At 45.0% G+C, this 26935-nt stretch overlaps 2 protein-coding genes across 3 annotated transcripts in view; one reads left to right on the top strand and one right to left on the bottom strand.

Moving 5' to 3' along the window:
* Positions 1-11667, top strand: part of ZBTB44 (zinc finger and BTB domain containing 44) — a 70876-nt gene extending 59209 nt beyond the window's left edge. The window contains exons 4-6 of one of the 2 annotated variants that reach the window (XM_022556246.3): positions 1079-1188; positions 2537-2837; positions 4620-11667. In XM_022556246.3, the coding sequence (XP_022411954.1) occupies positions 1079-1188; positions 2537-2837; positions 4620-4902 (694 nt within the window). In that variant the 3' untranslated portion in view covers positions 4903-11667. Of the gene's footprint in view, positions 1-1024; positions 1189-2536; positions 2838-4619 lie in introns of both variants that reach the window. The other variant, XM_022556244.3, reaches the window with a different exon arrangement.
* The window catches only part of ST14 (ST14 transmembrane serine protease matriptase), a 58529-nt gene continuing 37007 nt past the window's right edge, over positions 5414-26935 (bottom strand). Inside the window, exon 19 of the mRNA XM_022556243.3 lies at positions 5414-26879. Coding sequence (XP_022411951.1) covers positions 26718-26879 — 162 coding nt within the window. The 3' untranslated portion in view covers positions 5414-26717. The remainder of the gene's footprint in view (positions 26880-26935) is intronic.

Genomic DNA, 26935 nt, shown 5'->3' with positions numbered 1-26935 from the left:
GTTGAAAACTTGAAGGATTCAAAGAACTCAAACAAGGTTTATTGTTCTTGAATAGCTAAACCTGATACAGCAGGTTATGAACCAGAGTCATTTGAATATGTTAATGAAGGTGTAAACAAATGGAAATATGCCTAGATTCCTTAATTTCAAACGTTAATGAGGTCTGTTCTATGATACTGTGCTGAGTGGTGGGCATATTGAGATGAAACGTAATAACCCTTTACCCTCAAAGAGATCAAGCCAACTTTGGGGGAGGGGAAGCGGTTAAAGACAGACAAGTAAGCAGATAATCATGAGTCATCTGCAGAGGGGTCGGTTGCTCTGCATAGGAGGGTACCTGCCTAAACCATTGATGAATCAAAGAAGGCTTTCGGGAGGAGGAGGTAACTTCTTGGGTACATTTCATAAAATGGCTGGGTGTGTTATCTAGGCACGTGAAGGAAGTTAAATATATGAAAGCACAGCACTGAGAGAGAACTGTTAAGGAGGAACTGCTTGGTATGGGTATGTCTGGGGAGTATGACAAGAAATGAGGCTGGAAGAGTACACAGACCCAGATCATGTGGAGTCTCGTCTGCCTTCACTCTGAAGATGACAGTGAACCATCGCAGGATTTTTATCAGGGGACTGATTTAATCAGAGAGATCACTGTGAAACAGTGAGGATGGGTTAAAGGGGTGTGGGGCTAAAGAGAAGGAGTTATTAATTCAGCCGTATATTGATGAGGGCCTGAATTAAAGCAGTAGTAGGAAGGAAAGTAGTAGAGAGATTAAGGCTACCTAAAGTAAAATCGTTTCTGGTATGTGCTTGGTCATACGACCTTGCTTAACTTAAGATACTTGACATTCTGGACGATAACATTGTTTCTCCTTTTGTTATAAATGAAACTTGTAATCTAACTTTTAAACTGCTTCAAAAAGTCTTAAAGTGTTTTTTTGTTGTTGTTGTTGATTTAAAGTTGTGCAGAAATGTTTATTGAACTTAAAAATCAGAGCCTGGTTGCCTTCTTTGGTCTGTTTTTTAGATTGGAAAATGTTCAGTATCCCTACCAACTCTACATTGCTCCTTCCACCAGCAGCACAGAACGGCCAAGTCCAAATGGTCCAGATAGACCTTTTCAGTGTCCAACATGTGGGGTGCGATTCACCCGTATTCAGAACCTGAAACAGCACATGCTCATCCACTCAGGTAATGTCATCATCCCTACTGTGGCATAAATGAGCACTCTAAAACATTTTATTTTGAAATTTCAGTTAAAAACAGTAAACAGATGCTTTTGAGTTAGAAAAAAGTTTTATCTCTGGGAAGTCTAGTGAGAACAGATAAACATAGGTCCATTGCTGAATTGGTGCAGTGTCAGAAATGTATTTGCTTACAGGCATCAGTATTCTCATTAAGACATGGGTTGGGTGTAATATGTAAATGAAAAGGATATCAGATGCATGTGTGTATATATGTGAGGGAGAAAAGCACAAATACATACAGTAAAGCAAATGGGGTTAACAGGGTGTATATTGGTGTTCTTTGTACTATTCTTGTAACTTCTCTAAATTTATAATTATTTCCAAATAAAAAGTTTTTAAAAATTAATAACAATAATTTAATTTTAATTCTACAATCCTAAATTTCTCTGTGCCCTGATTAGTCAGCCTTGTAGTATTTTTTTGGTGTAAAAGAGATTTTGGATAAATGATGTGTAAAACATATTTGAAATTTAAGTTAAGTGTTCACGTAAAGGCAGTAAAATTCTTGCAGATAGAACACTGACCTCTAATAAGAAATCTTTACCGCTACGCTATTCTCAGCTGTATAACTATCTCACTTAGATAGGTCTAACACTCCCTGTGCTAACACTAATTCCCTATGACTTTGTTGAATCAATGGATGATGTTTTGAAGGGTTTTGAAATTCTATTTGCTAAAACTGTGATAATGAATTGGAAGGGACCATTAATATACTTTATATTTCATATATTAATTTCTACATATTTTTTCCATCACTATTACATTAAATACCCAAAAACTCAATCAAGTAGTAGTTCTGTTGTAATCACTAATTATGTTCAGAGATGTTAGAATTTCCCTTTTTTCTTCTCATTTTTCTCTTGAGATAGGAAATGAAGAGTAGGTACTGATCATTTTCACATCTTCTCAATATAAACCTCACTACTTTAATGAAATGAAGTAATCTTTTGTGAAGATTTGGGCTCTGCTTAAATACTCTGGTTAAATTGTGTTTTGAAGTCTATAAAATACAAGATTTGGAAGCATTCAAAAATCCATTGGAGTATATATTACCTCAATTACCCCCACCCCATGGTGCCTTTCTTTCTCGCTTTCTTTTTTCAAGCACTAGTGACTTCTTAGATGTTCTGTACCTTTTCTGAGATACTGAGTTTGGAACTCATTTTTGCTGATGATTTTTGTCTTTTCAGATTATCTCTTGCTACAGAATTACAGTTCAGAAGTCTGTGAGGTTTATGACATTTCCACTTATTTTGTTTTTAGATAATATTTTGTTTTGCTTTATTTTATAGGAATTAAACCATTTCAGTGTGACCGCTGTGGGAAAAAGTTCACCAGGGCTTACTCGCTAAAGATGCATCGCCTAAAGCATGAAGGTAAACGCTGTTTCCGGTGCCAGATATGTAGTGCCACTTTCACTTCCTTCGGGGAATATAAACACCACATGAGGGTTTCCCGGCACATTATCCGCAAGCCTCGGATTTACGAGTGCAAAACATGTGGCGCCATGTTCACCAACTCTGGAAATTTAATCGTGCACCTGAGGAGTCTGAACCATGAAGCGTCAGAGCTAGCAAACTACTTCCAGAGCAGGTGAGGTGCACAACAAAAACCGAACCAGGAAAACTGCTTTCTAAACTCTCTTTTCCTGCTTTTAGGGCAGCCTGCTGTGTTTTTTTATCAGGTTGCCAGCTAATCAGTCACATGCCTTTTAAATTCCCACTATCCAATAATGCTCTGATCTCCTGATCTGATCCAATTTTGCTGATCCTTCTAAGTATAAACAATTTTAAATACATTTATAGTTGGCATTAGAAATCTTTTCCTACAGAAGTAGACTGCTTATCAGCTTGTTTTGGTTTTTTTGTGGGTTTTTGTTGTTGTTGTTTTAAATACAAGGTTAAAGTAACTCTGTAGTACATTTAAAATAGACCTTATTGGAGAATTTACCGTGTCAGGTGATATTTAGTGATAGTGGATTACTTCAGACTCTTTGGGTGTTAATTAAATTCTTGACCACTTCTCTCTTTTTTCTTTAAATAATAAGAGAGAAAATTCTACACCAACTATGGTGTAGAACTAATGGATATGATAATTTACATCAAATGAAGTTTTCCTTTTTTTATTTCAGTTTAGAGCTCCATGCTTTTAATATAAAAAACTTATAATAGAGTTACCTTTCTGATTTATTGGGTATCCAAGGATCAGGTTCTAGTTCTAGCTCTGCCACTAACTAGTGTTATGATTTAACACGTCACTTTACAGATGAAGAAGCTTGAAACGTAGAGAAAGATAAAATGTAAGCTTTAAAGATGATTTCTAAGGTCTCCTCTAGATATAAAATTCTGTTGTCTATTTTTAATACTTTATCAGAATTGTACATCTGTAGGAATTCTTAGTTTCTTATAAAATTAAATCTTAAATTTTTAACTGCCTTCATTTTTTAAATCGTATTTTTCAGTAAATTATTCCTGCATAGATTTTGTTTTCTCTTCAAGCCAGACATTTTGTTTAATGTAATCATTTCTAACTCTGGGTGTCTGGTTATCATATCACTAAACCTAGATTATACATGACATAACAAACTTTGTTCCGGACTAAAATAGTGTCCCAGTTAACCACGCCTGTTTTCTGTATCTTCCCTGTACTGAGCCCTCTATCCTCTACTCTTGTTTAACACCTGACCACTTTTCAGAAAATATTAACATAGGACATCTTAAATTGCTTTGCAGATGAGCAGACTTCAGTTTTTTAAATTAATAGTGGACAAATTATAAAATAATCTTAAGTATATTAGTTATTGACATTATAAAGTGTAATGAATTTTTTTTTTGTTTAACTGTAAAGATTTAAATCAAGCATCTAAGTAGTTTTTTACATTTCTCTATATAGTAGATTATATAAAAGGTCACTTATGCCTGAGGATTTAATTTCTTAACTAATTTATATCCAGGAAGTAATAAAAAGCTAGGTTTATATACCTTATAATTAGTGTATAATCCAAGAAAGGTTACGCATAAGTTATTCAAATGATCTTTGTTTAAATGAACATGCTATTTCCGTCTATTTTGTATACAAAAACTCTTCTACATAGAACAAGCAAGGCTGTTTAGGTGTCCAGAGTGACACTGAAGGTCATAATCTTATCTCTCTTGGTGGTAGGGAGAGTTGGTATACTTTGGTTCTAATGGATGGTTTTGGTTCATATATTTAGGAAAGTTTAGAAGTTGAAAATTCCTGAGTTCTAATCTTCATTCAAAAATTAGTGAAATGAAAAATCCCAATCTTGTTTTACAAATCAGGTCTTTGTATTGTGTCTTATTTATTACTGGCTTGAAAATTAACTCCCTGTTTCATCCTTTGCCTCTTACCTAGTGATTTCCTAGTACCGGACTACTTAAACCAGGAGCAAGAAGAGACCCTTGTTCAGTATGATCTTGGAGAACACAGTTTTGAAAACAACTCCTCTGTCCAGATGCCTGTAATTTCACAGGTCTCCTCGACCCAGAATTGTGAAAGCACTTTTCCCTTGGGGTCTCTTGGTGGGCTGACAGAAAAAGAGGAGGAAATGCCAGGGCAGCCAAAGACCAGTGCTTGTGCCGAGGCAACCAGAGAGGACCCCCCAAAATCAGAGCTGTCTTCTGTAACTATTGAGTAATTTCATGGTTTGGCTTCATTTTTGATTTTTGGAAAGTGCCTGTGCTTGGTCTTGTACATTTGAATTTAATTTAACTTTTTAAGCAAAAAAGGGTTTGGGAAAGAATTTCCCTTTTTACTTTGTAAGTTCTGCAACTGATGTTTTATTTTTCATGACTGAGAGATTGCTTCTGTAAGTGCACAGTAACATGGTGTTGAAATATAATAGAAACCTTGAGACTTAAGGAGAACCAGCTGACTTAAAACTGGTATCAGTTTCCTCTTCCATTATCAGGAGTAGGCTAACAACAGATCACTAGGTCAAGAAGGAATCCGGTGATCATTGACCTTCCTGAAGTGAAAGCGTACACCAGAGACATATTACAGAACGAATCTGGCAGATGGCCTGAATAGATGTTTACTCCTATACACAGGATATTGTACAGTCTTTTGTAAAGCCTGTTGTTTTTGGAAGTATTTATGGTGAGCTTTCTTAAAAATTATTAGGGTATATACTTCTGAAATCCCATGTGTTTTGTGTTTTTTTTTTTTTAAGCTTTGTCACTATAATTTTTCATGGTGAAAATTTGGTATTGGGATAGGTATTCCCTGTACCTTTGTAGTACCACTCCTCCAAATAATCTTTCTTCTGTGAAAGAAGGGGAAGAACCATGGTTAAGGATAGTCAACTTGTGCGTGAAATGACCAGGAACAGAGAATATAGTGTGTGAATCGGCTTCATAGGGACTCTTTCATACTGCTTTTCTGGATAAAATTACTGTTTACCTGGTCTTTGAATGTTAATGCCTGGCTAATTGGGTCATTGCCTAAATCAGTTTTCTCTTGCCTATACTTGGCATGATCCCATGAAAAGGAGATATACTGGAGATGTTCTATATTTTATACATAGGTTTGTGTATTGTTGAGGATGTTTTTATTCTGCTGTTTTGGACAAAATAAAGAATTCTCTGTTAAGGCTATATTCTTAACCCAACTGCGATTGTTTACAAAATACCCATATGACAGTGATAAATTGTCCTTATTCCAAAATATTTTAAGACATTGCCAAATGTCATATTAAAAGCAGTTAGGATAGTTTTTACGCAATGTAAGCAATAATGTAGAAGTAGAGGAGAGTCTATAAAATGATGATCTATGACTCAAATCTATTTGGGGAAAAAAAGGATTGTTAAGACTAAAGAAAAACTAAAAACCTTAAATTAATGACTATTACCTCTTGCTGCTAAAAAAAGAAAAGAAAAGAAAGAAACTTCCTGGTTTATAGTTGAAATATATATGATACTCTAGACTGGAATATACGTTTTTACCTGGTGCCATTAAAGCATCATTGACCTTGATCCTAAATATTCATGAGTCCATGAACAATGATCTTTTGAGTAACTCTTTTTTTCTATGTATATACCCAAAGTTTAATAATTATGAAAACACCTGATTAGGTTAGAAAAAGAAAATACAGTTTCTTATTCAAAACACAAGATCTCAGTTTTGTCTGGGTGCTAGTCGTTAATAATAAAATTTTTCTAAGTTATAGTGATTTGTTTCATTTTTTTTTTTAATTGGCTAATTCTGTAACTTCTTTTATCCCCTACAAATGTAAAGGAAGGGAAAGTGAACTCATTGAAGATTTTTTTTAGGCTAATGTTCTTTCTGTCTGTTTGAATATTCTGCTATTTTTAACTTGTTTCCAACTCCTTTTCTCACTCATGAACCTGTTGTTTCCTCTTTGCTCCCAAAGATAGGTATAGTACCTTCAGGAAAATCGACATGCACAGATTATGATGGCCTCCCATTATTTATGCTTCTTTACTAATAGGTTGAATTACTTTCTTCAACAGACTGTGATACTAAGAGCGGTACTGCTGTGTCTCAGCTGGAAAGGTCAGGAATTTTTATTTTTAATGTAATATAGATCCTTTGGAAACTGTTATGCCTACCAGTAGATAAATCTCAAAAGTTAATTTTAAAATCTTAATGGAGAAAACAAAGAATCGGTAAAATTATGACCAGGAGTCATTGTTGCCCTCAGTTCTAAGAGTTATTTTTTTAAAAAAGAAGAAGGAAGGAAGAAAAGGAGGAAAGAAATAGGGTTAATGAGAAGAAATATATCAGAACCATTTGGAGATTTGTGGGTTGAAAGTGTTTTAGCACACCCCCGTCCTGAGAATTTTGTATTAAGAGAGTCCTACACAGTTTTGGCAGCTCTGAGGTGTTCTGTGTTCTCAGAATGTAGGATTGACCACCATCACTGGCTATTTTTTCCCAAATGGAAACTTTAGATTTTCATTGGTAATTACAAATTATACAGATTTCCAAGTTTTATGAAACATTTGAATCTACTGTGAAAATGCCGATTGTTGGTTGTCTGCTCCCCAAATCTTATCAATACAGGTAACTAGTACTTAACATGTGATATAAACAGAGTCCTTTTTTTTCTATTTCAGTGAGGCTCTTCATTTTTCTTGATACACAGTTTAGGGATACTTAGCTTATGGATCTGTTTTAGGAAACTAAGCTATGAGGGATAATTGTATATAGTGCTATTTAGATTTATTTAAAATTCCTCTAAGAGAAGGATGCCTGGATGTATAATTTTTACCAGAATATATGGAAAACATTGCAGAGAGATGAAAGCCAGTTATATTATCTCATCCATTAGAAATTACCAGTATAACTAAACATAAAAAAATTCCAGTTTAGAATACTTTAGCATAGCTATCTTTCTGAAAGGCCCAAGGAGGGGTAACTTTGTTAAAGGGCTTAAATTTTAGGATGCAAGATAAATTGCCTTTTTAAACCAAGTATTTTATATAAGAAAAGCATTTATTTTTCATTTTAAAGCTACCAAATAGGTATGATATACATACTTTAGAAATGAGCAAAGATGTTTGCTGTGATACTGGATATTACAGCTCCTGCAGTCATTCTTTCCATTTTTAAGGGTGTATTCTAACAGTGGAAGTATCTAGCATGTCAGTGATTGTACTAATTCAGAAACGAAAGCATTAATACTTGTTTTCATTTTTTTGAATTTTAAGTTCGAGAAAGGGATGCAGATGGAGTTATCACCCACAAATGTATTTAAATGGATGTTTCTTACTTTGATTTTAAAGTAACCTTCTTAATTTTCATTTTAAATAATTAGTTATATATTTAGTTACATTGCCAGTTTTTAAAGTTCTCACTTTCAGTGAGGCAAAAGTGTACTAAAGTGTTTAAATAGCTTCATTCATTCTTACATTTTAACATTTCAGCAACCATTCTGGCTTACAGAACTTACATTCTGGTTCCATGTTATGACACATGCCCTTCGGTTTTCAAAACAAAAAAAACTTCCATTTTGTTAAAATATGTTACCAAGTGGAATGAACCAGCCAGCACATCTAATATACTTATCATTGGTAACTCTGTTACCTTCTAACTACTGAGCCAGTCTCTCCGGATGTGTAAATGGTTCCCTGGGAGCCTTTGGAAGTTGTATTAAGTCTTTTCGGTCTTTTATTTTATCTCTTATTATTTTTTATTCTCATAATCTAAATAGAGACGAGTTATCTAGCTTAGTGGCTTTTATTCTGAAGATTCTCAGATCATGGTTTAGTTTCTTTTAGCTTCGTAGCCCCTGAGAAATACATTACTTTATAAGGTAGTGGCAGTTGGTACTAGTATACCACATGGAGAGAATTATTCTTATTACTTGATGAATGAACAATCCTAAAATTATAATATTGTACCCGAAAGGGCTTTGAGATTTAAGGAATTGATGAAGAGAATTAAAACTTTTGTGTGGCACTTACTCTATTTTCACCTGTCTCGAAAATGTGAAGCTCTGGAGTATACAACTAAGTGAGGGAGAATAGTTTTCTAGTTATTAATATTAATTGGGAGGGAAAAAACTAGTAAAGTTCACATCTGGAAGCGACCCAAAGTTGCTAAAAGGTAGGAGATGTGGTTTTCAGTGTAAGTTATTGACATAAGATGATTTATTTATAATATATTTCGATTTTGAAAGTTACTGAGAGAAGCATGTATACAAACAAGATTTTCTTTTCTAAATCAGTGGTACAGAATGGGGGGTGCTCAATTACATTAACCATGTCTATGAGGAATATTTATAGCTAAGCATACTCCTCCCAGGCTTGAGGCTCAAATCGTCAAAATTTAAGTTATTCCGTATTTTGTCTATACCCTTTTTTATCTTTCAGTGTCATTTTTGCTTGACAACATGTTGGTGACCATAGGGTATTTTTATTTGGAAGGTCCTCAGCAAGACTAATTTGCCAAAAGCAATAATGGTTCACATTAACAATGAAGTAGAGTTGAACCAATTTCCAGGTTCAACTAAGGAGCAGACAGTCTATGGGTATTTCAATTTTAGATTATAAATATGTTGAGATTTATTAATGGGGAGTTAAGCCTATGTCAGATTATGGGATGAAGACTCTTAGTGACATCATAGTTGTACTTTTTTTTTTTTTTAACTTCATACTTGACACAGATATTTCTACTACATCATAGTGATTATATTTTTATGATTAAAAAGAAGTAATAGTTCCATATCTTTACAAATAGCCTCTGCAGAGATGTCAGGAGATGATGTTACTGGCATCTCAACTTGGCAGTATCCAAAAATTGAGACTGCCTTCAAGTGTATATGCTACTTTGGTTATATAGCTCCCTCTGCATAGGGGCCAGGCCAGTTCCAACTAATACCAAGGTTCTTATGTACATAATAGTTTTCGAAGAATTTAAGGGTTCAGACCATTGGTTGAAAACAAAAAACTTTAAAAAAAATTTTTTAAAGACTTAAAAATTTTAAATTTCCGTTTGAAGTGCCTGGTTTATAAAATCTGATTCTTTGATGATTGCCTTTCTCTTTTAAATGGACTGATTTTGCTGAGTAAACTTAAAGCCCTAGGCTCAATTGTAATGATTTATTGATAAAATTGCTGCTTGATGGTTTGAGGTTCTACAGTGTCGTGACTTTTATTAAATTGTCCCCGTTTTCCCAAATACCGGTCTAACCATATCCAGATTTCATTATTCAATTAAACAGGTTTAAAAATCACCCTGTAAACGAATGTTCAGGTTACCAGAGTACATCGTCTGCTGAGGAAGGATCAGTCTTCCCTACATTAAGAGGAGCCGTCATCTCCTCTAAACACATGCTGTTTCCTTGGTATTAGTGGATGCTGTGTTCATTTAAAGATGGGAAGCCTTTCTTGCAGTTCCTAGAAACACCTGCTTTTTCTAGAAAGAACCTTTTCTATGATTAGGTTATAATTGTGTTTTCTCTAAGAGCTTTCTTTTATTTCAGTTATCAGTTTTCAAGTTGACAAATGCTATGTAAAGTCTCTCATACTGAGAGTGGTCCATTAAATTACTGAAAGTTACACTGCTGTTCATCTTTCAGGTGCCTGAAATGAATGCCATCGGGTGATCAGGAGTGAGATCATAAACTTTATTCATTTTCTTCCTTATACAAAGTGATGGCTTCTAATGCTTATATTTCAAGATATTTTTTAAAAAGACAACAGTCTCTTGTAGAGTAAAATTTGATTTCAATCCAGGTCCCAATAATATATTTGATTTTTCTGTTGTTGCTGGTGCCTCCTGTTGCATCAGATAGAGATTGCCTGCCTCTTTGTAGGGCACCCTTGTGGCACCTTATGTCCAATTGGAAGATAGTATATGGCTTCTTTGTGCCTCTGCTATCTTTTCAAAAGCCATTTTATAAAAATCCTAGGTAGCCTATTTTAATATTTAAATATATATATTTGTGAGAGATACTTTTAGAACAGACTTTTTCTTTTTACTTTAAATATCCTGTATTCCCATTTTTAAGAGTAAATGTAAACTTTCCAGGATTTGAACTTGTCTTTTTCCACAGCAGCATAATGAAAAGTCGATTTGAGACAATAGACCATAATTCAGTGATAGAAGAAATTAATGTCTGATTCAAGGAAACAGACGTGAAGGGAAAAAAAATTGTTTTGATGTAACAGAAATCACTTTTTAAATAAAATTGTTTTAGTTTCTGTAATTTTGTATTTGCTGCTATAGTAGCTCAATATTTTACAGAGCTAACATATAAATCCGGCTCCATTCAAAAACTGGAGTACTTTCTAGTACAACCAGCCTAGGAGGAAGGCGTGTATGTACCACAGTCTTCCAGATGGGTGACTGGCGGTCCTGTTTAGCTAATGAACGCATGCTTTAAAATTCACCTATAGCCCAACATCAAGGAAGTTTGGGAGAAACTTTTATCTTGCTAGTTACAGCATTATGATTCTTTTTGGGCAGCGGCATTTGGTGAAACCCTTGGGGGAGGGAAGGTGATGCTGGGGAAGAAATGTGAATTAAATCATGTGGAAGGGTGTTGTCACGTCTTCTACCCTCTCCTAGAACCAGTACAACTTTCTTACCTGTGACAGGCCCAAGTTCACCAGCTTTGTATCCAGTTATCATCTCCTTCAAGTTTGGCTTTACTTGGTTACAGTGGCCATAGCTAAGTTATTTGGCATGTTTGACTTTCAACAGTAACAAAAATGGTTTTGGATTTGTTTTATTTCCTAAAAATGTATACAGTGTCAGAACTTCACATTTTATATACTAGTATCTGGCTATGCGTACTTTACAGGAACCATAGTTCTTGGTGACTACATACATATATATATTTTTGTGACTTTTTTGTATACTAAGTGCCGTTTCAATGTTACAATCATTTTTAGAGTTATTGTAATCACTGTGAATATCATGTTTTTTCAAATATGTTCTGAGCCTATAGTGTTTGCTTTGTGAATATATGTGTATCGTATATATTCTGTATAGTTACATTGTACTGAAATATTAGCTTGTTTGATATAAGGAAAGTATGTATTGAGTACTTTTTGCTAGCCTGGTTGTTTAATCTTTTTTTAAAAGGTTTAAACTTTTTTAAAAACAAAAACTTTAAACCAGCCTTTATTACATGGTCACAAATAAAGTTGCAGTTAGACGGGATGGGCAGGGAAAAAAATAGTTTTGAGTGTCTTTGAATAGAAACATAAGACTAAGGTTTGTTTGGTTCCCCCCCCCCACCCCGACCCTTCATTAAAATATCTTATTAATGCTTTATGGAGTAAAACTTCCTGCTGTTGTTATTTACTGTTGGCTGGAAGGAAGAATTGGTGGTGCTGATCGAGGTCAAGTGGATAAGAAAAGTCATGAGACTAAGGCGCGCCTTAAGTAAGCATCCATTGAGTTTGTACAGACTAGAGAGTGTTCTGCGAGTCAGCACACACATCAGCTTCCTGGGCAGGTAAGAAAAGAGGTGAAAGGGCAAGGAGTCCATGAACACCATCCCTAAAATGGAAAAGAATATGAAGGAGGCTAGTTGGAGAAAGTCATCAAATCCTAGAGCTGTTGAGCCAGGTATCTTGTGCAGACCTGCTTTCCTGAGTGGTGGGTTATGTGTTGAGAAGTTGCCTTGAATCTATCTGAGGCTATACTTCATTGATTAGAGAGACCTGTTGGGATATTTCAATAATACCTCACAACCAAGGAATAGAGAATGGTACTTACTGGGGGAAGGCAACTCATTGCCTAGGTGATGAGCCTGTGAGAGAGCCTGAAGGAAGGGCATTCTAACTACAGATGCACTTGCTGTGGATTTTGACAATAAGTGGTCTATAGAGTGAGAGCAACCGCCAAAGGAGACTGTGCACTGACCCCAAGCTACCAGCATCACTTAAGTTCAGGGAGGAAAAGCGTAAATTTTTAAGAAGCATTTTCTATCATTCGTGTTGAGTGTTTTGTTTTTTTGGGCTTTTTTGCGGTACGCAGGCCTCTCACTGCTGTGGCCTCTCCAGTCACAGAGCACAGGCTCCGGACGCGCAGGCTCAGCGGCCATGGCTCACGGGCCCAGCCGCGCCGCGGCACGTGGGATCTTCCCGGACCGGGGCACGAACTCGTGTCCCCTGCATCGGCAGGCGGACTCTCAACCACTGCGCCACCACGGAAGCCCTGTTGAGTGTTTTTAACAATGGTTTACCAAACCATTCAAGGCCGGCAAACTGTTGGGGTCCTCAGTAGCTACCTCAGCCACAGGTGATCCATATAAATGCAGAACGTAGAATTTTAAGTACTCCTGCCTTACAGTTTGATTTGCATATGAATAACAGGCCAGAGAAATTCCTTTCAGAGAATGATACTAAAGGTAGTAAAGGAAGATGTGTGTCTGTCTCCTCGATGCATGGCACTGGGATACATAGTTGGGGCGTTCTTTTCTGAACAGAATGTTCTAAGTACTAAACTGAGAGATCTGCAAATGTACTGAGAGTTTAAATGGGGGGAACTTGCTCATAAACGTCAAATCCCAAAATGTAATGTAATTCATCTTTCACATGGGTAAACTTTTATACAGATGGGAAAACTAAGATGGGGCATATAGTCAATCCAGAAGGAGCTTCCTCGTCAGCCACAGGATGAGAACCAGGGTTGGCACAGCCGTGGGGACGAAGGGAAAGCTGGTTTACTGTTGTTAAACTCTTGATTTGTTTTCTTGAATTCTTGTGCCAAAAATACTTGAAATTTTTATACCCACCCATTTTATAGATAAGCAGACAAGTCACTGCAGAGGCTATGGGCAGAGCTGTCTTCAGAGTCCTTTTGTGGGGCGCCTCGCCTCCATGCAGTCCCACACCCTTCTTTCTATTGTTGCCTCCTTTTTTCCACGGCTGACATTTCTGGGGGCCTTTGGCTGGAGTCTGAAAGACTGAATAAGTGAGTGAGTGCGTCTCATTGACCAGAGAACCTGAAAAGTTAAGACAGGCTTAGCACCATACACATACACACACTCAGTAAAGGGCCAGCTACAAATGAATTACCTCTGATGATTCGTGCCATCTAGAGACCCTCTGTTGGGAAAGTTGCTTTAGAACATAAGAAAAGATCACAACCAAATAAAATTCCACTAGTCCACTTTAATTTAGGGGCTGAGGCAGACGTGCTCTCTTTGGTAGTTCAGGCAGCAGTGGTAAATGTGGTAGGACCTGTGTACACGATAACTTTTGTCCAGAAACAATTCTCTGTTGAATGCAAATGAGTCTACCTACAAGATTAGTAAAAACTCCTTTTCAGTGTGTTTTGCAGTTTATAAAACACTAGCACTGTGAGTGATTAGGTTTTCAAAAACCCAGTGACATAATAACAAATGTATGACCCACACAGATAGGGCCCTTCCTACCCATTATAGAAAGGCATTAGAGCCACCCTGAAATCCCTAGGCACCAACAGGGCTGCAACCCGAGAAGTCTTGAGCTGATACAGCACTCAGCTCTCCCAGACCCAGTGATAGGAGGAAAACCCTGAAGCTTTGACCCTGCCAGTCCTAGCGTTGCGATTCTTTGGGGCACTAGCATCTTGGGAGACCCTTGAGGGAGGGTAACGCTGGCAGAAAATGTGAGTTCGTTTATGCAGATGGGTGTTTTTGTCTTTTGTGCCAGGTCCTAGTTCTAAAGGAGAGTCAAGTTAACTTACTCTCCTGATGTAAAACAGTTACAGGTGACCTTGTTGTAAATATGTGAACTGGTCGTGTGCTTTTCTTTGTGTGCTTTTACCTAAATATCACCTCTGGATTATCTTTCCCACCCCTGTTGCTAATATTTTCTGTCATTTTCTCCATCCCTGCTGCTGCTACTTAATTCAAGCCTTTGTTGTTTCTGGCCTAGAAACAAAAACAGCCCTCTCTCCAGTCCGTCCCCCGCTGGTCCATCCGTCCCGTTTCTGCTGGGTCATGTTTTAACCGGGCCACTGCCCTGCTTAAAGTCCGCCTCCCTCTCCCTGGGAAATCCGTCCCGGCCTGCTGTGCTTGGCTAGTTGTAGTTGGACTTTGACTACAAAGGTCAGGCTTCACCTCCTCTTGGAACCCGCCACTCAGTCCCCACTCCCGCCTACCTCCAGTTTTGGGGTGAAGGTCCCTCTCCCTAGCAGATTTTGTTTAGCTACACCAACCCACGTCTCAGTCACACTGTCTTGTAAAGCTACCTCCTGGGGCAGTTATGAGAATGGAATGATTATATGTAAAAGGCTTAGAACAGCAAGCACCTAGTATAGAGTAGCCACTCAATAAGTCTTGTCTATTATAACTAGTGTGTCTCCCTCACCTGATTTATTTCTTGACATCAGGGACTGTGTCTTCTATTTGTATATTCGCTGTAGTGCCAGGCACATAGTAGAACTCAAAAAAATGTTGAAGGAATAATTGAATGTTGCCAGGAAATGGTCATAAGCTCACTTTACCAGAATGCTCAGAGGTACTCACCAGGGAACTTTAGGACAGAACACTGAGAAACATGGCACCTGACAGTTTGCCTCAACTCCCACTTCAAGTCTAATCCTCAGAACAACTGCCATCGGCCTGGCCACAATTTCTCCAAATTGTTCTCTGAAACACTGGTGCTGCCATTTCCCTCCCTTTAGTCCGGTTTACTCATCCATCAAGTCCATACCTAAGTTTCACTTCTTAAAGAAGCATTCCCAGAGCCTCCCACGCTGGGCTCTGACTTCCTATTAGGTTCACAAGCATCCGGTGCTTTTATTACAATGGTAATTGATTATTTAAAAGCAGTTGGACTAAACTCCATTCGGACAGGGCCATACCTGTCTCTTGTACCAAGGTGTCCCCAGGCCTGGGGTTGATTGAATGAAGTCTCTGACCCTAGGAGCTTATGGTTTCTGAAGTAAAGACTTACAGAAATAAAACGAATATAGAAATAACTGAGTGCCATGAGGGAAACAGCAAAGCATGTCCTCTGCCAATTTGGAGGGAGAGACCTGGCTGGAGGGATCAGGGAGGCTACGTGGAGGAGGAACATTTGAGCTGGAATTTCCTTGTAAAGAGGTCTAGAAATTTGTACTGGCAGAAATGGGGGTGGGATGGCACTTAGGAAACAACACTGAGCACAAGAGGTGGAATGTCCAGGGAGTGAAAGCGGTTTGGTTTGTGGAGAGTTGCAGTATCCCTGAAAAGAAAATGGGAGAAAATGTTAGAAAGCAGACTGGAACCAGATGAGGAGGCCTTTAAGAACTTGAACTGAATGTGGTAGGAAATAGAAAAGCATCACACGTTTTGAGGCAGAGGGACAACTTAATCAGAGCTTGCTCTAGAAAGATTAAGCACAAGCATGAAGTAGATTAGAGGGAAGGCGTACAGACTGAACTGCGATCACTGAGGAATTACTTAAGTAGTTCAGAGAAGAGCCCAGAGGAAGGTGCCATGAGTGGCACTGGAGCAGGGGTCTGGGGAAGGGTTTGGTGAGAGGGTGGGGCTGGGATCTTAAGCATGTCTAGTCTCTGAACAGTGGACAATATCAGCTCTATTTCAGGCCCTCCAAGTGCTATTTACTTGATGTTGTCAAATTCTTAAGGGAACTCCCTTTGGTTTTGAGGGGGAACTCTGTGTCCTAGACAAAAATAGAGAAAGAGTTCGGCAGAGTTCTGAGCCAGGTTCCAGAGCTGAGCCCAGAGTTAGGGTGAGGAGAGGTTTAGGAATAGTCGTGCAAGGAAGTTACTTAGCTCGGTGGCCCTTTCATAGCAGAGCCTGGCTTCTACTAAACCAGGTTGGTGGGGTTGAAATTTCCAAAGACATTTCTCACGTCCTGCTTTGCTCTGCTTCTTACATTCCTTCTACTTTCCTTCAACAGACACTGAGTGTCTGCCACACGAGACACTTCCAGGCACTGCAAGCACAGCATGGAACAGAACAACAGAAACCTTGCCCTCGTGGGGTTCATCATCTGGGTGGAGGGGAAGGGGTTTGGCCAACACTGAAGGTAAAGTGTGGGGGTGGGTAGGGGAGCAGTTTGATGGCCAAGGTGAGAGGATGGCCAGTAAGCCAGGTCCAAGCAGGTGAGGGTCCACACACAAGGTCAAGGGCGCTACCAGGCATGTTCAGGAGGGAGGCTGGGCTCCCCACCCACTCCTCTGTGGGAAGAAGCCAGAGCAGAACAGGACGTGCCTGGAGATTAAAAAGGGACATAGACTGAGCATGGAGGAAGTTTGTTTCCACGTGTAACATCTTTTCCTGGACAAACTCAGAGGAAGTCTGTTTCCCCAACACAGGCCAAGGAACAGGTGCTCTAAGTTAGAAACTGAGCTTAAAGGCTGGATACCGGCAGCAGCTGTAGATTTAACTTTTTAACGCAGCTCGTTGTATGTATCCAGAGTTTTGGCTTCTAAGTTCAAGGTGCTGTTTAAGAGACCTGCGTGTATCAAATACCCAGACACATCCTTTCCTACAGGGGGACTGACTCTCACAGGCTCCTACGTACACGGAGCCCAGAGATGAGGTGTAGGCTGCCAGCGTGTAATCTCCATTGACGTAGGAAACATGAAGTGGCTTTTGGAAGACGGTTGCTCTTCCCCCCAAGAACCTCCTGACGTGAGGAGATACGCATAACTGCCCTGGAAAGTTTTATCAAGTGCCTTTTGAAGAGGTACAGCAAGGAAGGCCTAGGGAAAGGATGAGATTTAAATGGGGAAACGTGCATATGCATGGAAAAACCAAGCACCGATTCATCCAGTCCTGCCCAGCACGTGCCAGGTACATCCATGCATAATTTCTACCCAGAACAGGGGTTCCACAGCTCCCGCGGCCTCCCAGGTACGACCGTGTGACACCAGTAAGAATTCAGATCCACTGTCCAACGTGGCAGGGCCTTCCATGTGGTCCCAGGAGAGAGGGACTGGTACAGATTAGCTTTGGGGAAGGTCTAGCTTTGCCTTGCACGTTTTAAGTGCCACAAAACATTGATGTATGCACGCATACGTACAAACACACACACAAAAAATAGGGGCAAGGGAAGAAGGGAGGCTTCCGTTTCAGTCAGGGTCCATCTGCAGTTCTGGTCTCCCCATGTCAGGAGTCCTGCCCGCCCAGGACCTCCTCCCTGGGGCTGCTACCAGGCCCGCCCTCTGGGGGCCCTGGGCCTGCACCCCTGAAACAATGGGACCAGAAGCTCTTCCGTGCTCCCCCCCTCGCTGTCAGCAACAGCCGCCATCCCAGAGCCAAACAGTTGGAGCCCCTTATTTGCCTCTGTTGAGAGGCACCAGGTGTAAAAGGTTTTTCCCGTTTGCTGAATCCCTTCCCACCTGGAGTCTCTCAGTCACTGGGGGTTTTTTGTTTGGTTTTAATTTTTTGGCCACGCCGAGTGGCATGCAGGATCTTAGTTCCCCGGCCAGGGTTTGAACCCGCACCCACCATAATGGAAGCGCAGAGTCTTAAGCACTGGACCGCCAGAGAAGTCCCTCAGTCACTGGTTTACCCCAGCTCTCGTGTGCGTCAGTGGATTTTCCGGCTCATCTCCCATCGTAAAGTGTAGGTTGGAGGGGTGAGCAGAGCCAAGAGCAAAGGAAAAACCCAGCAGTTCGTTCTGCCCAGCAACCCCCAGGCTCCAGTGGGAACCAGGTACCTCCTCGAGGCTCAGCCCACAGCATGGCCCTCAGTGCCCGGGTGCCTGCACCTCGGACCGGGGTTGGGGGGGGGCGCTCTCTCTGCTTCCCCACACGTCACTCCAAGTACGTTACATAAGCATAATCTGTTTTCAGTGTAGACGTGGAAGGTTGGTCCTTGCTTCCCAGAAGTTAACCATAACGAAGTCCCATGAGTAATAAGTAGAAAATAGGGGTTTTCTAATCCCAAGGAGGATGAGAAGCATGTGGGGAGGTCAGGGCTGAATGTAATTCAGACTCAGTCCAAGATAATGTTAATCCAGGGTGACAGGAACATGTGGTAACAAATATGCTTAAGACCTTTCCAGGGCCAAAACGTCACCTTTTAGTAGCTGCGCATTGGTGAGGTTTTCATGAAACCCTCAGCTCTGCCGCCTGCCTTTTGAAGGCTCTTTCCCTCCTGTGACTGACGCACAGGACAGGAGCGTGTGTGGGCTCGTGAGCCGCTTACCTTCCCAGCCTCGCTTTCCTCCTGCCCACCCCCATGCCCGAGCCTGGCACACGGTGAGAGGTCAGTCAGTGAGGAGGGACGAATACACATCCTGGGAATGGGTCCATAATAATGGCAGTCTGTCCTGTCACAGATGAAAAACAGGTGTAACACGAACCTCAATACGCTTCCTACCTTTCACTTTCACTCTCAGTGATGGAGAAACACCTGATTATGAGCTGCTCGTGGGGGAGTGAAGCTCTTCATCAGCTTCCCTAGTCCGTGAAAACGGCATCCGTGAGGAAAGCCGGACGGGGATCAGTGTTGACCTTGGAGACGTGGAACGTTTCCAGGTACATTAAGTGGGAGGAAACCCACATTCTGGAAAAGGCGACCCGAGGAGTTTCTGGGGGCCCTCTATCCCTCCCCCCGACCCCAAGAAGAGAGGAAAGAGGACGCTCAGTCCCCCTGGCCGTGACCATGACGCCCGAGTTCCTGGGCCTCCCATAAACCTGCTCCAGCCGAGGAGTCTGCCAAGGACGCCCGCGTGATGCCAGCCCTGAACGCGCTCCAGAGTCACGTAAGCGAGCCCTGCTGCACTTACGGAGCTGGCCGTCCAGCGCCTGCCAACCTCTCCAGGACGGGTGAGTTTCCCATGGTGGCCACTGCCCATGAAGTTCGCACCCTGGGGTGAGGGGTCGGGAAGAGGAAAGGCAGCACAGACACTGGAGAGCCGCCTTCACAGTGGGCCCAGACGTGGTGTTTCCACACTTGGGAACACAGGGTTCCACATCTGGGCTTTGCCAAGACTCACCATGAACTGGGTGGGAGGAGGTCGTGGAGACTGGCGGGCCACCCACACCTTCCTTCCGGACCGGCTGCTTCAGCGACTGTGCCTATGGCGTGCAGGGCGTGAGCGCCCCCTACTGCTCTCACCTAGAATGATCCCCAGGGCAGGAACTCGAAAGAATCTTTCTTTGCCTTTAAGCCAAACTTACAAAATATTTATTAAACCTAATTAAAAGGCTTTTGTTTAAAATAAATACCCAGCGAAACAGTTCAAACTGTTAACCACTCGTTTATTTTTCAAAAGCCTTTGAACTAGAACAAAATGGATTGTCTTTTCAGCTCCGGTTGCGACATTCCCCCAGGTCCCAGTGAAAGTCCTTGTCATTGGTGACCCAGAAACATTTCTGTCACCCCACCCAGGCTCGTTCTGTGGCTCCTTCTTTGGGAGTGGAGAAATCTGAGGAAGGGGATTTCCCTGGACGCAGCAGGACCCCGCAGGCCTTCTGTCAGTCCTCCTTTTCCAGTCACTTCTCCAAGCCCAGGTGCCCCCATCACTTTGGGCCTCTCTGTTCCTTTTGCTTCGGCTTCCCCCAAGGCCAGCCAGCATTCAGCAGACATGAATGGCTCAAGGGAGGAAGCTGAGGGCAGAAGTGACCCTTCTGAGTCACAGGTCGGAGCACGTTGTCCAGCTGCCCACGGCCAAGACCTCAAGGAAACGTTCTGTCCCTCCATTCCCCACTAGCCCTAGGTGGAGGAATAAGAGAAAGCAGACGGTTTGGCCCCTGAGAAAGGGAAATGCCCAGGGGCTGCCGGGGGTAGCAGCCAAGGAAATAGGAACGGGAAAGATTTTGAGACGCTGAAGGAGCCCTTTCAGAGCCCAGCTAGTTCATTTTGGCCTTTTCCACGTGTGCCTAAGCCACGGAGCTGATCGCCTGGCAAGAGGCCCTGGATCCTCCAGGCTTCAGGTTGGGGGTGCCCTGCCTCTGGAAGGCAGTCCAGGACTTAACTGCACGGGCTTTGGAGTCCAGCGGCTGGGTTTGCATCCTTCCTCTTCTCTTTCTGAGGAAACTTGAGCGAGATGCCGTGGGGAGGATGCAGTGATGTGATGCACACGAGGCACTCGGCACGCACTGTCCCGTTGCTGACACTTCGTAGATATCACCGGAGCAGCTGAGCTGCCGGACCTTCCCCAGCGAGGACAGCGGCGGGACAGACACGTCGGCAGGGTAGGTGTGCAGAGCAGGTTCCTACCTACCTGACCTCCAAAGCTTCTTTCCAGCTGTGAGGTTGAATGGAGGTGTCCTTCCAGTTCTAAAAGGGCAGCCCTCAGGCAGCTGTTATCCCACTGAGCAACTGGAGGGTCACAGAGGCCCAGGGAGGCAAGTGGCCAGGCCCTGTGACCTCACACCTCCTGGGAATGTGAACTCCCACCCACCAAGGGCCCCCGACGGGCTCCAGGACCTGCTTCCCAGCGTCTGCAAGGCCAGGCCCGACGAGCCTGAAGCAGCCCTCATCCTACAACGGCCCTGTTCCCAAGTCACAAAGGGCGCAGGGCGACCCTCGGCAAAAGCCTGTCGAATCCATGACTTCTTTCCTCATCCTTTCTTCTGGCTGGTATAAATAAGCCATTTTTTAACCGTTTTTTTGCAAGGGTCACGTGTTCCAAACATAGATTTCAATTTTTTCTAGTCTGTTTCTACACATTTTTCTTGTCCTTTTTAAGCATTTGGACAGTACCTAGGTTATGAAATTCAAAGAGGTATCTGATGCCCTGTTTCCTTCGGGAGCTGTTGTCTGACAGAGAGAGAGAGAGAGAGAGAGAAGGAGGGAGAGGGAGAGGGAAGGAGAGAGCTCCCCTACCCTCCTCTCGGGACCTGGTCCTTCTCCTGTCCCCCAGCCCTCCCACACACACACCGTGTACTTGCAGCTCTTTGGAAAAAGAACACAGGCTAAGGGTGGAAGAGTTTTCTTTTCGAGTTAAACAAGTCCGTATGAAGTTCCAGAAGAGAGGTCTGGCAGGGAGACTGAGTTATTCCTGACCACAGGGGTGTGGGCAGGGAAAATCGTGATAACCTCAGGGTGAAGGAAGCATGCGGTGGAGGAAAGCACAGAGCCAAGGGGAAGGGCAAGCTAAGTTAGCACCCCAGGAAAATACACAGCCCTCCCGCTGGAAGATTCTGAGGCAGCGGAACAACCAGACAATGGAGTTGATTCCACCTCGCCTGGAAAGAGCTCTGGACCCTGACTTTTTAGGAAACAACTGGAGATGAGGGGAAAAGGCAGAAAAACAGCCTCGGAGCTGCAGGTGCAGGGCGATGGCACAGGAGCGCGCAGCCCTCTGGAGAAGAAAAGGGGGAAACAGACAATTAAATGAACTGAAATCCGAAGAGCTGGGGTTTCTTCACCAAAATACAGTCATCACTGTAGGCATATCAGACCAGAAGCAATCAGCGCGGCGCGCAAGTGCTGATCTGAGAGTCAAGGGCTGCTCTTTCCTCAGCATCTCTCTTGCGGGGAGCAGGGGTGTGGGGGGCGAGGACAGCCAGAACATAAAGGGAATCTGGACCCAGGCCCCCCTCACGCTCGGCCGGCACCCAGGTCCCCCTCGCGCCCCCTTTTCCTGTTGTGCCAGAGGCGGCTCCCTCTCCTCAGGGAGGAGCCTGTCCACGCCCAGGCCTGGAGGAAGCACCACTTGCTCAAAGCCCCTCTGACGTCGTCACTCCCCGCTGTCAACGCCGTGTTTGTCACCTTGTGGAAGAACGGTTGGAACGATCTTCTAGGTCAACCCGAGACGTAAAAGCAGGTGATAAATGTTCATATTCCTGCTTGGGGGCCTGCTCTCGTCATCTGAGTGGTATTTGGTGGCTTTCCAAGCTCTGTTCCTGATTGCCACCCTGAGGAACCCCAGCCTGGTGACCTGAAAGCAGTTGCCCGGACCCCCTTCCAACCGGACACTTCCCCCTTCCCTCCCTCGGCCCATCACCCTTACCGGACGAGTTGAAATGGCACGAGGGCTGATGCAAATCCCCCCCCCCTTTGGGCCAGGTGGACCCCAGGGACCCAATAAGCAGCAGCGTCCCACCCGGGCTGGCAAAGCAGATGGAGAACGAGTTCACGGCCCACCTGGAGCAAACCCCTCACCTGGAAAATAGCTCTCATGGCAGGGAGGCCTCGTGACCAGGTCTGTTGGAGTTCCCCAAAGCAAGGGGGACTCGAGCCTAGGGGCTGGCCCACAGGGTCTCTGAGAACGTGGCCCCTTCATTCTACCCGCGAGAAGTTCCTTCCCTCGTGAAACGACGGTGTGTGAGTAAGAGTCTATGGGGGACAGAGCCTAGGTGCCCGGGTCCTAGGAGACTAGATGTGGGACCTTGGGCGGTTACTTACACTCTTGGCGCCGTGGTTTTCTGTTGTAAAGTGGGAACGACCATAGGGCTGTTGTGAGGTTTACATCAGACAAATAAAGTGGCTCTTTCATTAGATGGTAGATATGTTGGAGCTTCAGTGTTCCAAGAAACTCAAGTCTGAGAAACACCGGCTTTAAGGTCCAATCTCCCTTACGTGTGGCGGCAGGTGTGCAAAACACACCCTCGTGATTCCAAGCCTGGGAAAGTGGGAGGCCTCATTCCATCGCAGAGAGCTGAGGGAGGCCCCCTGAACTGAATCTGTGGGCATGCCACGTGCCCCAGAGAGGGAGGGTGTCCTGTGGTAACAGCCAGGCCGTGTTTCCAGGACCGGGAGCTCAGGCCCTAAAACACAGCCCTGCCCCTCCCCCAAGAACGCCTGTGTGTGTGTGTGTGTGTGTGTAAGAATGTACCTGCCCACGGGCTGCAGCACCTACCAGCTGTGATAACGGTATCGTTGCACGCTTGCTCCTGCGGGAGATAACACCCACCTCCTGCCACTGGTCACCTCTGTCCTCAAACCCTAAAGCTCTTTTGACCCCGCCCTGGGCATGTTCATCCTCCGGGTCCCAGAGCCTGAGGGCCAGCAGGTCCCTGCCGCAGGGAGGGGTGGGTGCGGGGCCTCCTACTGCCCACCTGAGACGGGGCACGGAGGGACTGGAAGCTGCAGGAGACAGCCTTCCGAGAACGGCTGGGCCTGGGGTCCGTCCCAACCCACCTCCCCACCCTACGCAGCAAGGGCCCCTCTCCCGTGACAGCACCTTGGCCACCGGGAGGCTGGCGGCCTGGGAAGCCCTGCGGTGCCCCCTGGTGGCTGAAGAGCTTCCCTACGCCCTTCTGGTTTCCCCCGGCCCTGGGTCCCTGCAGACTGTTCCTCCTGCAGGATCCGATCCCTGTCCACGAAATAGGATGAAACACTGACTGAACTTCCATTTTAATGCTTGTGATTGGTGGCTAAAACAAGTGAGACGCAGGGTAGTTTGGGGGACCAGAGAGATGGCTCGTTTCAAGATCCTAGCAACTAAAACAGGCTAGTCAGTCAGGAAAAGGCCTCACAGTGGTTCGCTGAGCTTTTGTGGGGACCCAACCGAAGGCAACAGAGAGCATGAAGCCGAGGCAGCGCCTTGCGCACAGGCCCGTGTGCCTGCCTGGGGCAGCGCTGCCTGGTTGCCTGGGTGCGGTCACACGAACGGCACTGCACCGTCGTGGGCCTGGCTGCGGCCACAGCAGGCTGCACGGGCGGAACTGAACTTGCTCACACACTTGGAGCTGGAGTTCTTGAACTGGACGTGAAAATGTGTGCGGAACAGTTTTGGTCACTAGTCTCTCCCCGGGCCTGCACCCGGGTGCGGGAAGCTGAGGCGGTGGCTCAGGGCTGGTGCCGGCGCCGCTGCCCTCGGCAGAGAGGAGTGGACCCGGGCTGGCTGTCACTCCTGTCGTCAGCCCTGACTGTGCTCGGGTCTCTGTCTTCATTACAGCTCGAAGACGAGACTGACTTCCCACTAGCTAAGGAGTCTTAGCCGATTCTTATCTGTGGTCAGAAGTAACGCTGGGTTTGGCTCCAGTCTTTTGAAAGGCACTGATGCTTTGTTCGGTTTCCAGGCGTCAAATGTTTGTGGCTTCCAGGACCCTGCCAGGACCGCAGGACACGCCTGCAAAGCGCAGTGCCGGGCACCTGGTGGGCACTCAGAGATGCGGATGCTCTTAGCCCTGTGGTTCGTCAGAATCACCCGGAAGGCTTGTTAAGCAGACGGCTGCGAGGTCTGGGTGAAGTGTGAGAATTGAGTCTCTGCGACGCCCCAGGTGGTGCGGATGCTCCTGGCCCCGGGGCCACGCTGTGGGAACGCTCTCCTGGATGACCAGCCCAGTCCCAGCCCGGACATGCCGGTGAGACCCCTGAGGCAGCGGGGTGACCCCAAAGGGCCCCAGGAGGATAACAATGAGGCTGAGAAACCACCATAGACTGGGACAGAGGGCTGTGGAGAGGGAGCCCCTGTGCCTTTAGGGGACAGTGAAGTCGTCTCATGACCCTGCCTGCGTTTCTGACCTGGGGAGGGCGTCTTCTGGACCATGTCAGGTGCCGACAGGAGAGCGGTGCTGTGGGTAGGCACAGGCCAGGCCTGGCTGCCTGAGGGGCTCTCACCCTTGGGAACCAGACCACAAGTGAAGCCTCTCCCTACACACCAGGTATGTACACTCGGCACCATCTGCACAGGGTCTTCTGACAGCACCTTCATTCTCCTACTCCCCACACCTGGGCAAAAATGATACCCTTTCCCTTCCCTGGAAGGAAAACCCAATGTGGATGCTTGCACAGCTGTCAAGACAAAACTTCTCCCTCCTTCCAGAGGGTAAGGCCCTCAGGCTAAAATGAAAGAGGCAGCTCACCTCCTCCAGGAAGTCTGCCCAGATTGTTCCCTTTGGTTTCCAAAACACATAGAGAGCAAAGACCATTCAGTCAACAAATATGTGTTAGCATCTTCTAGGAGCCAGGCCTGAGCTGGCGATACAGCAATGAGTGAAGACCGCCCACCCTCCCTCACACGGCCATCTGATTTCTCTTCCTAGGTCTGCTGCTATCCCCCAGCCCCAGCTCGTACAGAGCCTTGGCATACGGAAGGCCCTCAAACATCTTCTCAAGAACTCCCTGAGCCCTCCCCAGATCCTCGTCTCTGTCCCTCTGAGTCATCCCAAGCAAGAAGGGAGAGAATACTGTAATTTACTAAGTAAAAATCAAAGGAGGAAGGACAGCACTAGACATGGGAGAAGCCTCAAGTGAGGCGGCATCATCAGGACCCACCCACTCAGCCCACGCTGGATAGCCGTGAGTTCACGCACACTCTCGTGTCCGAGTGTGCAAGCGCAGGCGCACAGGTACACACACACACACACACACACACCCCATTCGTGTGACCATCTCCCCACCTGACCGAAACCCCCAGGACAAAGCTCCTCCCCCATCCCGGGGAGCAGCACCCCATCCCATCCCTCCTGTCCCGGCACCAGGCCCTGCCAGGGGAGCTTCAGGTAAGGGAGGAAACACGGCCCTGTGCTGGCCTGGGACCATCACAGGGCACTGTGGTCCCCACTCTCAGCCTGACTCCAGGCTCTGTGCTGAGGGGAATTTAAACCCAGTTTCTTGCTGCTGGGGCTAGGGGAGCCCATCAACTCCAGTAAGAAAGAAAAATTACCTAAAAAGAAATAAAGTGTTTTACTCATACACACAAATATACACACTGAACCCCACCCTGGAAGCCGGCAAAACATTCGAACCTTGGACCCGGCTGACTTCCAGGTCCCTCAGGCCTGGATTTCCTGAAGCAGGCGACCCTGGGAGCCCGTGGTGCCCCACCAGCCCCGCCCAAGGGGCCCCAAAGTCCAAACGAGAGCTGGTCCTATATCCGAGGCAGACGAAGCCAGCCTTCCCTGTATCCGAGGAAAAGAGACTCCGGCCCAGCGTGGCGCCAGGGCCGAAAGGCTGTGTCTTCAAACCTCCGGCCTGGCACTGACAGGCGTCCTCCCCTCCCCTCCCCTCCCCGAACGCGCTTGGGAAGCTGGGGGTGTGGGGTGGGTGAGAGGCCTGCGGGCGAGTCTCCATCTCCAGAGGCTCGGGGATCAGGTCCCAGTCTGGGTTCCGGGGGCCAAGCCGGGGGCCCAGGCAGCAATCCCGTCCTCAGCCCGCACGTGCGCACCTGGGGTGGCGCCTCGCCTCTACACCCCGGTCTGCTGTTTAACCCAGTCCCGAAACACGGAGAGCCTCGTGTACACGCCTGGCTTGTCCCTCTGCGCGCAGCCGTCGCCCCAGCTCACCACGCCGGCCTGGAACATCCGCCCATCGGCCTCCGGGCTGGACAGCGGGCCCCCGGAATCGCCCTGCGGGGAGACCAGGCCTTGGCACCGAGCCCCGCCGCCCCGCCCCTCCGCGCCGC

This window comes from Delphinapterus leucas, chromosome 7 (assembly GCF_059928025.1).
Source record: "Delphinapterus leucas isolate spDelLeu-1000000601 "Yukka" chromosome 7, BTC_Dleu_Yukka2, whole genome shotgun sequence".
Taxonomy (NCBI): Eukaryota; Metazoa; Chordata; class Mammalia; order Artiodactyla; family Monodontidae; genus Delphinapterus; species Delphinapterus leucas.
This window is presented reverse-complemented; position numbering and strand designations above follow the sequence as displayed.